The sequence below is a fragment of the Mixophyes fleayi genome, chromosome 8 (genome assembly GCF_038048845.1).
Source record: "Mixophyes fleayi isolate aMixFle1 chromosome 8, aMixFle1.hap1, whole genome shotgun sequence".
Classification (NCBI taxonomy): Eukaryota; Metazoa; Chordata; class Amphibia; order Anura; family Limnodynastidae; genus Mixophyes; species Mixophyes fleayi.
Genome location: NC_134409.1, coordinates 142,516,267 through 142,531,492, shown reverse-complemented (window position 1 = coordinate 142,531,492; position 15,226 = coordinate 142,516,267). Strand labels below are relative to the sequence as shown.

At 45.7% G+C, this 15,226-nt stretch overlaps 1 protein-coding gene across 27 annotated transcripts in view; it reads left to right on the top strand.

Annotated features, from left to right (window-relative positions):
* The window catches only part of ATP2B2 (ATPase plasma membrane Ca2+ transporting 2), a 266,349-nt gene that overhangs the window by 194,031 nt on the left and 57,092 nt on the right, over positions 1–15,226 (top strand). For 16 of the 27 annotated variants that reach the window (XM_075183938.1, XM_075183934.1, XM_075183930.1 and 13 more), the window contains 2 exons: positions 12,201–12,236; positions 13,585–13,680. The exons of 6 other annotated variants lie outside the window; for them this stretch is intronic. In XM_075183938.1, coding sequence (XP_075040039.1) covers positions 12,201–12,236; positions 13,585–13,680 — 132 coding nt within the window. The remainder of the gene's footprint in view (positions 1–12,200; positions 12,237–13,584; positions 13,681–15,226) is intronic. 5 more of the 27 variants (XM_075183940.1, XM_075183943.1, XM_075183951.1 and 2 more) reach the window with 2 other exon arrangements.

Sequence of the window (15,226 nt, the reverse complement as noted above, 5' to 3'; positions counted from 1 at the left end):
CAGTGCCAGGGAATGTTATATGTACACAACGCAGTGCCAGGGAATGTTATATGTACACAACGCAGTGCCAGGGAATGTTATATGTACACAACGCAGTGCCAGGGAATGTTATATGTACACAACGCAGTGCCAGGGAACGTTATATGTACACAATACAGTGCCAGGGAATGTTATATGTACACAACGCAGTGCCAGGGAACGTTATATGTACACAATACAGTGCCAGGGAATGGTATATGTACACAACGCGGTGCCAGGGAATGTTATATGTACACAACGCGGTGCCAGGGAATGTTATATGTACACAATACGGTGCCAGGGAATGTTATATGTACACAACGCGGTGCCAGGGAATGTTATATGTACACAACGCAGTGCCAGGGAATGTTATATGTACACAACGCAGTGCCAGGGAATGTTATATGTACACAACGCAGTGCCAGGGAATGTTATATGTACACAACGCAGTGCCAGGGAATGTTATATGTACACAACGCAGTGCCAGGGAATGTTATATGTACACAACGCAGTGCCAGGGAATGTTATATGTACACAACGCAGTGCCAGGGAACGTTATATGTACACAACGCAGTGCCAGGGAATGTTATATGTACACATTACAGTGCCAGGGAATGTTATATGTACACATTACAGTGCCAGGGAATGTTATATGTACACAACGCAGTGCCAGGGAACGTTATATGTACACAATACAGTGCCAGGGAATGTTATATGTACACAACGCAGTGCCAGGGAATGTTATATGTACACAACGCAGTGCCAGGGAATGTTATATGTACACAACGCAGTGCCAGGGAACGTTATATGTACACAATACAGTGCCAGGGAATGTTATATGTACACAACGCAGTGCCAGGGAACGTTATATGTACACAATACAGTGCCAGGGAATGTTATATGTACACAACGCGGTGCCAGGGAATGTTATATGTACACAACGCGGTGCCAGAGAATGTTATATGTACACAACGCGGTGCCAGGGAATGTTATATGTACACAACGCAGTGCCAGGGAATGTTATATGTACACAACGCAGTGCCAGGGAATGTTATATGTACACAACGCAGTGCCAGGGAATGTTATATGTACACAACGCAGTGCCAGGGAATGTTATATGTACACAACGCAGTGCCAGGGAATGTTATATGTACACAACGCAGTGCCAGGGAATGTTATATGTACACAACGCAGTGCCAGGGAATGTTATATGTACACAATGCAGTGCCAGGGAATGTTATATGTACACAACGCAGTGCCAGGGAATGTTATATGTACACAACGCAGTGCCAGGGAATGTTATATGTACACAACGCAGTGCCAGGGAATGTTATATGTACACAACGCAGTGCCAGGGAATGTTATATGTACACAATACAGTGCCAGGGAATGTTATATGTACACAACGCAGTGCCAGGGAATGTTATATGTACACATTACAGTGCCAGGGAATGTTATATGTACACAACGCAGTGCCAGGGAACGTTATATGTACACAACACAGTGCCAGGGAATGTTATATGTACACAACGCAGTGCCAGGGAACGTTATATGTACACAATACAGTGCCAGGGAATGGTATATGTACACAACGCGGTGCCAGGGAATGTTATATGTACACAACGCGGTGCCAGGGAATGTTATATGTACACAATACAGTGCCAGGGAATGTTATATGTACACAACGCGGTGCCAGGGAATGTTATATGTACACAACGCAGTGCCAGGGAATGTTATATGTACACAACGCAGTGCCAGGGAATGTTATATGTACACAACGCAGTGCCAGGGAATGTTATATGTACACAACGCAGTGCCAGGGAATGTTATATGTACACAACGCAGTGCCAGGGAATGTTATATGTACACAACGCAGTGCCAGGGAATGTTATATGTACACAACGCAGTGCCAGGGAACGTTATATGTACACAACGCAGTGCCAGGGAATGTTATATGTACACATTACAGTGCCAGGGAATGTTATATGTACACAACACAGTGCCAGGGAATGTTATATGTACACAACGCAGTGCCAGGGAATGTTATATGTACACAACGCAGTGCCAGGGAATGTTATATGTACACAACGCAGTGCCAGGGAATGTTATATGTACACAACGCAGTGCCAGGGAACGTTATATGTACACAACGCAGTGCCAGGGAACGTTATATGTACACAATACAGTGCCAGGGAATGTTATATGTACACAACGCAGTGCCAGGGAACGTTATATGTACACAATACAGTGCCAGGGAATGTTATATGTACACAACGCGGTGCCAGGGAATGTTATATGTACACAACGCGGTGCCAGGGAATGTTATATGTACACAACGCAGTGCCAGGGAATGTTATATGTACACAACGCAGTGCCAGGGAATGTTATATGTACACAACGCAGTGCCAGGGAATGTTATATGTACACAACGCAGTGCCAGGGAATGTTATATGTACACAACGCAGTGCCAGGGAATGTTATATGTACACAACGCAGTGCCAGGGAATGTTATATGTACACAACGCAGTGCCAGGGAATGTTATATGTACACAACGCAGTGCCAGGGAATGTTATATGTACACATTACAGTGCCAGGGAATGTTATATGTACACAACGCAGTGCCAGGGAATGTTATATGTACACAACGCAGTGCCAGGGAATGTTATATGTACACAACGCAGTGCCAGGGAATGTTATATGTACACAACGCAGTGCCAGGGAACGTTATATGTACACAATACAGTGCCAGGGAATGTTATATGTACACAACGCAGTGCCAGGGAACGTTATATGTACACAATACAGTGCCAGGGAATGGTATATGTACACAACGCGGTGCCAGGGAATGTTATATGTACACAACGCGGTGCCAGGGAATGTTATATGTACACAATACGGTGCCAGGGAATGTTATATGTACACAACGCGGTGCCAGGGAATGTTATATGTACACAACGCAGTGCCAGGGAATGTTATATGTACACAACGCAGTGCCAGGGAATGTTATATGTACACAACGCAGTGCCAGGGAATGTTATATGTACACAACGCAGTGCCAGGGAATGTTATATGTACACAACGCAGTGCCAGGGAATGTTATATGTACACAACGCAGTGCCAGGGAATGTTATATGTACACAACGCAGTGCCAGGGAATGTTATATGTACACAACGCAGTGCCAGGGAATGTTATATGTACACAACGCAGTGCCAGGGAACGTTATATGTACACAACGCAGTGCCAGGGAATGTTATATGTACACATTACAGTGCCAGGGAATGTTATATGTACACATTACAGTGCCAGGGAATGTTATATGTACACAACGCAGTGCCAGGGAACGTTATATGTACACAATACAGTGCCAGGGAATGTTATATGTACACAACGCAGTGCCAGGGAATGTTATATGTACACAACGCAGTGCCAGGGAATGTTATATGTACACAACGCAGTGCCAGGGAACGTTATATGTACACAATACAGTGCCAGGGAATGTTATATGTACACAACGCAGTGCCAGGGAACGTTATATGTACACAATACAGTGCCAGGGAATGTTATATGTACACAACGCGGTGCCAGGGAATGTTATATGTACACAACGCGGTGCCAGGGAATGTTATATGTACACAACGCGGTGCCAGGAAATGTTATATGTACACAACGCAGTGCCAGGGAATGTTATATGTACACAACGCAGTGCCAGGGAATGTTATATGTACACAACGCAGTGCCAGGGAATGTTATATGTACACAACGCAGTGCCAGGGAATGTTATATGTACACAACGCAGTGCCAGGGAATGTTATATGTACACAACGCAGTGCCAGGGAATGTTATATGTACACAACGCAGTGCCAGGGAATGTTATATGTACACAACGCAGTGCCAGGGAATGTTATATGTACACAATGCAGTGCCAGGGAATGTTATATGTACACAACGCAGTGCCAGGGAATGTTATATGTACACAACGCAGTGCCAGGGAATGTTATATGTACACAACGCAGTGCCAGGGAATGTTATATGTACACAACGCAGTGCCAGGGAATGTTATATGTACACAATACAGTGCCAGGGAATGTTATATGTACACAACGCAGTGCCAGGGAATGTTATATGTACACATTACAGTGCCAGGGAATGTTATATGTACACAACGCAGTGCCAGGGAATGTTATATGTACACAACGCAGTGCCAGGGAATGTTATATGTACACAACGCAGTGCCAGGGAATGTTATATGTACACAACGCAGTGCCAGGGAATGTTATATGTACACAACGCAGTGCCAGGGAACGTTATATGTACACAACGCAGTGCCAGGGAACGTTATATGTACACAACGCAGTGCCAGGGAATGTTATATGTACACAACGCAGTGCCAGGGAATGTTATATGTACACAATACAGTGCCAGGGAATGTTATATGTACACAACGCAGTGCCAGGGAATGTTATATGTACACATTACAGTGCCAGGGAATGTTATATGTACACAACGCAGTGCCAGGGAATGTTATATGTACACAACGCAGTGCCAGGGAATGTTATATGTACACAACGCAGTGCCAGGGAATGTTATTCAAGTGAAGACCTGAAATCCGAGAAATATTTTGTGGCCTTTGTTGCCTTAACCATTTACACCTCATAGGATGTTGCTTGTTGCCAGCTGCATCTCATTAATTTACAGAGAGTTGTGATAAATGGAACATTTTCTAATTGGTCAAAAGTTTTAAGTGGAGTACCTCAAGGTTCCGTGCTGGGGCCACTCCTTTTTAATATATTTATTAATGACCTTGGTGATGGTTTAGAGAGTAAAGTTTCTATTTTTGCAGATGACACTAAACTCTGTAAGGTAATAAAATCAGAGCAAGATGTAACTTCTCTACAGAGGGACTTAAATAAACTGGAGGATTGGGCGGCTAAATGGAATATGAGGTTTAACACAGATAAATGTAAGGTTATGCATTCAGGGATCAAAAACAAGAACGCAATCTATAAATTAAATGGAATTAATTTGGGAGAATCTATAATGGAAAAGGATTTGGGAGTGCTCGTAGACAGTAGACTTAGCAATAGTGCTCAATGTCAAGCAGCAGCTGCAAGGGCAAACAAAGTATTGGCATGCATAAAAAGGGGCATAGATGCAAGGGAAGACAGTGTAATTTTGCCACTGTATAAATCGTTGGTAAGACCTCATCTTGAATATGCAGTACAGTTCTGGGCACCACTCTATAAAAAAGATAATTTGGAACTAGAAAGGGTTCAGAGGAGGGCGACAAAATTGATAAAGGGTATGGAGTCATTAAGTTATGAGGAAAGGTTAGCCAGTTTAGGCATGTTTACTTTAGAAAAGAGACGTTTAAGGGGAGATATGATTACTATGTACAAATACATTAGGGGTCAATACAGAGAACTTTCATGGGAACTTTTTACCCCAAGGACCATACACAGGACACGTGGTCATCCCCTAAGGTTAGAGGAAAGGAAATTTCAGAACCAGCAAAGGAAGGGGTTCTTTACAGTAAGGGCAGTCAAGATATGGAATTCATTGCCAGGGAAGGTTGTGATGGCAGATTCAATAGATATGTTTAAGAAAGGGTTAGACAAATTTTTAGCGGAAAGGTGTATCCAGGGATACGACCGTTAATTTAAAATAAAGGATAGTAGTGGATATAGGGTAAAAATTGGATTGCAATATTGAGTCTGGGGGGATTTTCAAAATTGAAACAGATGGGCGGTTGCTTGCTCTGGATTAATTTCAAATATAAGTGCAGGATCGCAGAAGATCCAAAATAGGTTGAACTTGATGGACTGGTGTCTTTTTTCAACCTCATCAACTATGTTACTATGTTATATGTACACAACGCAGTGCCAGGGAATGTTATATGTACACAATACAGTGCCAGGGAATGTTATATGTACACAACGCAGTGCCAGGGAATGTTATATGTACACAACGCAGTGCCAGGGAATGTTATATGTATGCAGTGCCAGGGAATGTTATATGTACACAACGCAGTGCCAGGGAATGTTATATGTACACAACGCAGTGCCAGGCAATGTTATATGTGCACAACGCAGTGCCAGGGAATGTTATATGTACACAACGCGGTGCCAGGGAATGTTATATGTACACAACGCGGTGCCAGGGAATGTTATATGTACACAACGCGGTGCCAGGGAATGTTATATGTACACAATACAGTGCCAGGGAATGTTATATGTGCACAACGCAGTGCCAGGGAATGTTATATGTACACAACGCAGTGCCAGGGAATGTTATATGTACACAACGTGGTGCCAGGGAATTAAATATGTACACAACACGGTGCCAGGGAATGTTACACAATGCAGTGCCAGGCAATGTTATATGTACATGCCAGGGAATGTTATATGTACACAACGCAGTGCCAGGCAATGTTATATTTACATGCCAGGGAATGTTATATGTACACAACGCAGTGCCAGGGAATAATATATGTACACAACGCAGTGCCAAGGAATGTTATATGTACACAACGCAGTGCCAAGGAATGTTATATGTACGCAGTGCGAGGCAATGTTATCTGTGCACAACGCAGTGCCAGGCAATGTTATAAGTACACAATGCAGTGCCAGGCAATGTTCTATGTACACAATGCAGTGCCAGGGAATGTTATATGTACACAACACAGTGCCAGGGAATGTTATATGTACACAACGCGGTGCCAGGGAATGTTATATGTACACAACACAGTACCAGGGAATGGTATATGTATGCAGTGCCAGGGAATGTTATATGTACACAACGCAGTGCCAGGGAATGTTATATGTACACAACGCAGTGCCAGGGAATGTTATATGTACGCAGTGTCAAGGAATGTTATATGTACACAACACAGTGCCAGGGAATGTTATATGTACACAACGCGGTGCCAGGGAATGTTATATGTACACAACGCGGTGGCAAGGAATGTTATTTGTACACAACGCAGTGCCAGGGAATGTTTTATTTGTGGAACAAGCTGCAGGCAATAGTTTTTATATAAAACACGGTGCCAGGCAATTGTATCTGTATACAAAATGGTGCAAGTAGAGCCACCTATGAGAAATATCGGGCCCTGGTACAGCAACTTCTATAACCTCCAATGAGGTTGGAGCCACACCAGGTTTATGACTCCTTTACTACACAGGCAAAACAAGGTAATTTGTACCTGCTCCCCCCTCTATGTGTATGACATGGTGCAAGCAGTGGTATATGTATACAACACATATTGTGTGTCCTGATATCTGGGATTAGGTTGCTACTTGTGTCACTTTTCTTTCTGATAGTAACGGATGCAGAGGGAGAGAAGTACGGGATCCAAGGGAGAGGGGTAAGGGATGCAAGGAAGAGCAGTAAGGGATGGAGAGTAGTAAGGGAAGCAGATGGAGAGGAGTAAAGGACACAGAGGAAGAGAAGCTGTTACAGATTTGTTTGAACTGAAGGCTACTTGCTGATATTGGTGCTGCTAAGCTAAGAGGCACGGAGTCTTACACACCTCTGGTCTTCGCCAGGGACACCAGCAAGGGAGTTTGGGGTTCACTGTAAGAGACGTTCAGGTCACGACACTCCTAGTTAGCGACCAATGAAGTAGAGGGTGAACAAGCATAGTCGTGCAATCCGAACACAAACCGTGCAGGCAAACGAAGTACAAAGGAGTAGGCAAAATCGGAATCAGGAAGACAGGTGTCAAACCAGGAGATATAAACAGGCCAAGGGAGAATCCAAGAGTTAAATCAGGATAAGCCGGGTCAGAAGCCATGGGGTCAGACAGGGGGCTGGAAATCAAGCAGTAGCATTGGAGCATAGCTAGACCTAGATACTCTGGCACCATAATGGTCCCAGAACTTGCTTCAAATAGTGTTTCCTAGTACCTGATTGATGGCAGTGTGATTGAGAGAGAGGAGAAGAAGCATCCCATTGCCTAGCAATGGGACCTGATTGCACAGAGAAGGAAGGTGACTGCCCCTGGCACCTAATGAACGTGCGGGGACGGCACCTGACAGGACTAAGGGATGAAGAAGGAGAGAGTAAGTGATGAGAGGAGTAAGGGAACCTGTTGGAGAGGAGTACAGAATGAAGAGGGAGAGGAGTAATGGATGCAGCAGGAGAGGTGTAAGGGAAGCAGATGGAGAGGAGTAAGGGAAGCAGAGGGAGAGGAGTATGGGATGCAGAGGGAGAGGGGTATGGGATGCAGAGGGAGAGGAGTGTGGGATGCAGAGGGAGAGGAGTGTGGGATGCAGAGGGAGAAAAGTAAGGGATTTAGAGGGAGAGGAGTAAGGGATGCACAGGGACAGGGAGTAAGGGAAGCAGATGGAGAGGAGTAAGGGATGCAGAGGGAGAGGAGTATGGGATGCAGAGGGAGAGGAGAGTAAGGGATGCAGAGGGAGAGGAGTGTGGGATGCAGAGGTAGATGAGTGTGGGATGCAGAGGTAGATGAGTGTGGGATGCAGAGGTAGATGAGTGTGGGATGCATAGGGAGAGGAGTAAGGGATGCAGAGGGAGAGAAGGGATTTAGAGGGAGAGGAGTGTGGGATGCAGAGGTAGATGAGTGTGGGATGCAGAGGGAGAGGAGTAAGGGATGCAGAGGGTGAGGAGAGTAAGGGATGCAGAGGGAGAGGGGTAAGGGATGCAGAGGGTGAGGAGAGTAAGGGATGCAGAGGGAGAGGGATAAGGGATGCAGAGGGAGAGGAGTGTGGGATGCAGAGGGAGAGAAGTAAGGGATTTAGAGGGAGAGGAGTGTGGGATGCAGAGGTAGATGAGTCTGGGATGCAGAGGGAGAGGAGTGTGGGATGCAGAGGGAGAGGAGTAATGGATGCAGAGGGAGAGGAGTAAGGGATTTAGAGGGAGAGGAGTGTCGGATGCAGAGGTAGATGAGTGTGGGATGCAGAGGGAGAGAAGTAAGGGATTTAGAGGTAGATGAGTGTGGGATGCAGAGGTAGATGAGTGTGGGATGCAGAGGTAGATGAGTGTGGGATGCAGAGGTAGATGAGTGTGGGATGCATAGGGAGAGGAGTAAGGGATGCAGAGGGAGAGAAGTAAGGGATGCAGAGGGAGAGAAGTAAGGGATTTAGAGGGAGAGGAGTGTGGGATGCAGAGGTAGATGAGTGTGGGATGCAGAGGGAGAGAAGTAAGGGATTTAGAGGGAGAGGAGTGTGGGATGCAGAGGGAGAGGGGTAAGGGACGCAGAGGGAGAGAAGTAAGGGATTTAGAGGGAGAGGAGTGTGGGATGCAGAGGGAGAGAAGTAAGGGATTTAGAGGGAGAGGAGTGTGGGATGCAGAGGGAGAGGGGTAAGGGACGCAGAGGGAGAGAAGTAAGGGATTTAGAGGGAGAGGAGTAAGGGATGCAGGGGGAGAGGAGAGTAAGGGATGCAGAGGTAGATGAGTGTGGGATGCAGAGGTAGATGAGTGTGGGATGCAGAGGTAGATGAGTGTGGGATGCAGAGGTAGATGAGTGTGGGATGCAGAGGTAGATGAGTGTGGGATGCAGAGGGAGAGGAGTAATGGATGCAGAGGGAGAGGAGTAAGGGATGCAGAGGGAGAGAAGTAAGGGATTTAGAGGGAGAGGAGTGTGGAATGCAGAGGTAGATGAGTGTGGGATGCAGAGGTAGATGAGTGTGGGATGCAGAGGTAGATGAGTGTGGGATGCAGAGGTAGATGAGTGTGGGATGCAGAGGGAGAGGAGTAATGGATGCAGAGGGAGAGGAGTAAGGGATGCAGAGGGAGAGAAGTAAGGGATTTAGAGGGAGAGGAGTGTCGGATGCAGAGGTAGATGAGTGTGGGATGCAGAGGTAGATGAGTGTGGGATGCAGAGGTAGATGAGTGTGGGATGCATAGGGAGAGGAGTAAGGGATGCAGAGGGAGAGAAGTAAGGGATTTAGAGAGAGAGGAGTGTGGGATGCAGAGGGACAGGAGTAAGGGATGCAGAGGGAGAGGAGAGTAAGGGATGCAGAGGGAGAGGAGTGTGGGATGCAGAGGGAGAGGAGTAAGGGATGCAGAGGTAGATGAGTGTGGGATGCAGAGGTAGATGAGTGTGGGATGCAGAGGGAGAGGAGTAATGGATGCAGAGGGAGAGGAGTAAGGGATGCAGAGGGAGAGAAGTAAGGGATTTAGAGGGAGAGGAGTGTCGGATGCAGAGGTAGATGAGTGTGGGATGCAGAGGTAGATGAGTGTGGGATGCAGAGGTAGATGAGTGTGGGATGCATAGGGAGAGGAGTAAGGGATGCAGAGGGAGAGAAGTAAGGGATTTAGAGAGAGAGGAGTGTGGGATGCAGAGGGAGAGGAGTAAGGGATGCAGAGGGAGAGGAGAGTAAGGGATGCAGAGGTAGATGAGTGTGGGATGCAGAGGTAGATGAGTGTGGGATGCAGAGGTAGATGAGTGTGGGATGCAGAGGTAGATGAGTGTGGGATGCAGAGGGAGAGGAGTAATGGATGCAGAGGGAGAGGAGTAAGGGATGCAGAGGGAGAGAAGTAAGGGATTTAGAGGGAGAGGAGTGTCGGATGCAGAGGTAGATGAGTGTGGGATGCAGAGGTAGATGAGTGTGGGATGCAGAGGTAGATGAGTGTGGGATGCATAGGGAGAGGAGTAAGGGATGCAGAGGGAGAGAAGTAAGGGATTTAGAGAGAGAGGAGTGTGGGATGCAGAGGGAGAGGAGTAAGGGATGCAGAGGGAGAGGAGAGTAAGGGATGCAGAGGGAGAGGAGTATGGGATGCAGAGGGAGAGGAGTAAGGGATGCAGAGGGAGAGGAGTAAGGGATGCTGAGGGAGAGGAGAGTAAGGGATGCAGAGGGAGAGGAGTGTGGGATGCAGAGGTAGATGAGTGTGGGATGCAGAGGTAGATGAGTGTGGGATGCAGAGGTAGATGAGTGTGGGATGCATAGGGAGAGGAGTAAGGGTTGCAGAGGGAGAGGAGAGTAAGGGATGCAGAGGGAGAGGAGTGTGGGATGCAGAGGTAGATGAGTGTGGGATGCATAGGGAGAGGAGTAAGGGATGCAGAGGGAGAGAAGTAAGGGATTTAGAGGGAGAGAAGTGTGGGATGCAGAGGTAGATGAGTGTGGGATGCAGAGGGAGAGGAGTAAGGGTTGCAGAGGGAGAGGAGAGTAAGGGATGCAGAGGGAGAGGAGTGTGGGATGCAGAGGTAGATGAGTGTGGGATGCATAGGGAGAGGAGTAAGGGATGCAGAGGGAGAGAAGTAAGGGATTTAGAGGGAGAGGAGTGTCGGATGCAGAGGTAGATGAGTGTGGGATGCATAGGGAGAGGAGTAAGGGATGCAGAGGGAGAGAAGTAAGGGATTTAGAGGGAGAGGAGTGTCGGATGCAGAGGTAGATGAGTGTGGGATGCAGAGGGAGAGGAGTAAGGGATGCAGAGGAAGAGGAGAGTAAGGGATGCAGAGGGAGAGGGGTAAGGGATGCAGAGGGTGAGGAGAGTAAGGGATGCAGAGGAAGAGGGGTAAGGGATGCAGAGGGAGAGGAGAGTAAGGGATGCAGAGGGAGAGGGGTAAGGGATGCAGAGGGAGAGGAGAGTAAGGGATGCATAGGGAGAGGAGTAAGGGATGCAGAGGGAGAGAAGTAAGGGATTTAGAGGGAGAGGAGTGTCGGATGCAGAGGTAGATGAGTGTGGGATGCAGAGGGAGAGGAGTAAGGGATGCAGAGGAAGAGGAGAGTAAGGGATGCAGAGGGAGAGGGGTAAGGGATGCAGAGGGTGAGGAGAGTAAGGGATGCAGAGGAAGAGGGGTAAGGGATGCAGAGGGAGAGGAGAGTAAGGGATGCAGAGGGAGAGGGGTAAGGGATGCAGAGGGAGAGGAGAGTAAGGGATGCAGAGGGAGAGGGGTAAGGGATGCAGAGGGTGAGGAGAGTAAGGGATGCAGAGGGAGAGGGGTAAGGGATGCAGAGGGAGAGGAGAGTAAGGGATGCAGAGGGAGAGGGGTAAGGGATGCAGAGGGAGAGGAGAGTAAGGGATGCAGAGGGAGAGGAGAGTAAGGGATGCAGAGGGAGAGGGGTAAGGGTCTGCACACTATCATGAAATCACTGTAGTTTCTTACTATGCAGCCATAGCGCCACCTATTGTTTATCACTGCATCAGACATATCTGTTTCCCATTTCTTCATGCTTAACATCCTATTTTTGTTTTGTTTTAATCATCATTACACAGGTGTGAAAAAGGAGGATACAGCCAATATACCAGGTAGTGTAAGAATAATAATAATCTAGGAATAGATAATATTTAGCTCCTACTTTTCAGTTTGTGAAAATTGAGAAAGGAATTTGACTGGGATGCATGTACTATGAACAGGGCAAGAAAATGTCATAGTTATTTCTGCTGCTGCAGAACATTGCGCAATTACAGAACATTGCAGAACAGCACTGACATAGGCCTAGCTGACATTTCTCTCTGATGAATCCTTCAGTGAGCAAGTCCAAGGATTGAGCATCAGGATCATTCTGCCATTTGTCACCGGCCAGGGTCTGTCATATGGTCGGAGGACGGCCGCTCCTCTGGCGGGTCCATGCCTAGGTTACTTTCTGCTTCAGTCACCTATATGTGCGTTTCTTGTGGTCCCACCTGGTAGCATGATTATTAGTCATTGTGATTGTTCTGGAGCCACAAATGGGCAATAAATAATGCAGGACAGCTGGATTCACTAACTGCACCTCATTAGATTATACAATAGTAACACAGACAGAGGAAAGAGCATTGAACTAGATCTTAAACCACACATAAAAGATGAATTACTAAACAACAACCCATGTGAGCGTACAGTACAGTACAGTACACCTTACACAGACTGCAGAGCTATGTATCTGTTACTTCCACACACAGAACCATAAGGATATCTAGCTGATGCTGCCCTGTGTTTGGTGATATAACTCATTGATCACTGGATGGCTGCAGCATCGTGGATGAGTCACATTGCGCTCTGCGCTGTCTAAACAGTTCTACAGCCTCAGCATTGCTCTGAGATTGGGCTGTACTATGCTGTGCCTACTGAACACAGAGATAGTAGTAGAAATGGTTTGCTCCATGAAAGAGGGAAATTAATTAAAGTGTCTTCTGAATTTCTGAAGAGAAGTATATTTATTGATTCAGGTCAGTGACAGATATTCACAGAGATATGGTAATGAGCAATGAGTTCATAGCTATTCAGATATGTAACCAGGAAAAGGTACTATAGCTCACACTCCTACAATGTATAAAGATGTTGTTAGTAATATTGTGATATATCTGCTACCGAACTTCAGATTCTTTTGTCACATGGTCATCAGTGAGTCTGTAAAAGAACGTTGTAGCTGTTCTGTGCCGCTAAATACTTATTGTCCAAACGTTCTGACCTCAATATATAATAATGAGAAATATGGTGTCTGTTTTTTTACATTAACTGTATATATAGTTTATTAACGCACCCTGTGTGTCCGCTTATTACATACACTGAATATTTAGTTTATTATCGCACCTTGTGTCCATTTATATTTTCTCCGCTGCACTCTTGTTTCTTTTAGTTATTTTCATTCTCTTTGTTTCCTCAAATTTATCACAGTGGGCTCCACCCATCCATCCAATCACCCTCCTGTAGCTGCCGATGGTGCCGCAGCGGCAAATGCCACTGATAATGCAAATGCCAACTTAGTGAATGGTACGTCTTTTCCCATAATGCATTGCTCTCCATAGGAAAACATTTGTCAGAGCCTTACTCTTTCTCTCTGTAGACAACTAGATACAATAGAAACATAATTTCAATATTCTGCAAATTATCTTGTGTGAAGTGTAATGAAAGACATTTACATGGGGCTTCATGATATCAGAATACTCTGTATGTATGACTTGCACAGGTCAAATATGTAACCGTTTGCGTCATTTGGTGGGAAATTCCATAGTCATATCTGTCTTTTATGTGCAGTTATCTGTTATGCTGCAGATCTGATCAGAGGCCTTACACCGGTCTGCATGGAGTTATTTTACCCTGATAATGGTTCTGGGACCTCAAGATGTTTCCATTCCATTTCCTTAAACGCTGCCCCCAAGCTTAACTGTGTCTGCAACTGTAACTCATTTTTGATGACAATGAATTAATTGGGCTTTCTAAGTTTTCTAATTAAAAATTGGGACACCTATTATGCCATTTGCTAGGGCAGTAACTACTAAAATGAAGAGAAGATTAGTAGAATATCGCTACCAGGAAAGAGGAATGCAGCTCTGGGTGGGTGAGTGTGTATTTGCCCAGCTCGGTTATATCAAATAGGATATAGGTGCACTAGGGTCGGAGGATCTGGAAAGGATCAGTTTGGTTGTGATGTTATTATGAACAGTAGGAAATAAGATGTGCGAGGTAAGGAAAGGCCTCGAATGTGGATACACTGTGTAATCCCAGAGCTTGGTATATCAATAAACCATCTAATATACCGTTTCAGCTAAAGGTAAATGATTTGTATCAATTAGTAACTTTTGTATTCAATCTTTCAACAAGATTCTGTATTGTATCCATATAAAGTCCAATATAACCAGCTGAGCAAGTGTTAAATGAAATGTATAAGTCGTTACCAGTCCCCTGACAGTCAAAGCAAGGAACAAAGGTTCCTTATTCTAAACTCCTTATTGTATAGAAAGACACAGTGCGTTTGTCCAGCTTCAATACATTGTACCTTTGTTCTCTGTACCGACAGTGTTCAAAGTTCAAAATCAGACCTCCATATATTCAAACCAATGTTTGTGTCAGTTCGAATCTAGTTGTTACAGTTCTGTCCTACTTCATTCCTCGTGCATGCAAATCAAGGAAAAGGAACCGTACATAAGCATTGTATAACATTTATCATAAAAAGATAAAATGACACTTAGAGGAAGATTCAATTCAACACAATGTACCTCTGGAACAGTCTGTGGGGATGCTGCTCTGAGGCGATGTTCAGGCTGAAAAATGAGCGGAGATTCCTTACCGTAGTAGGTGGCAGTTTGCGCAGACGGACATTGGGTTGAATTGAATCTTCACTTTGCAGCATTTGTCACTGGTAACCTTCCAGGCCAGGAATGATTTCTTCAGACACAGAAGGGTCAAAGGTGACTCTGGAAAGAGTAGTCTGTTTATTCTGGTATATAATGTAAATGCAGATAGTACTGGCAGATTACTTGTGGAGAAGGAATGATACAGCAGGTAAAAATTTGCAGTTAATCATGACAAGAGTCAG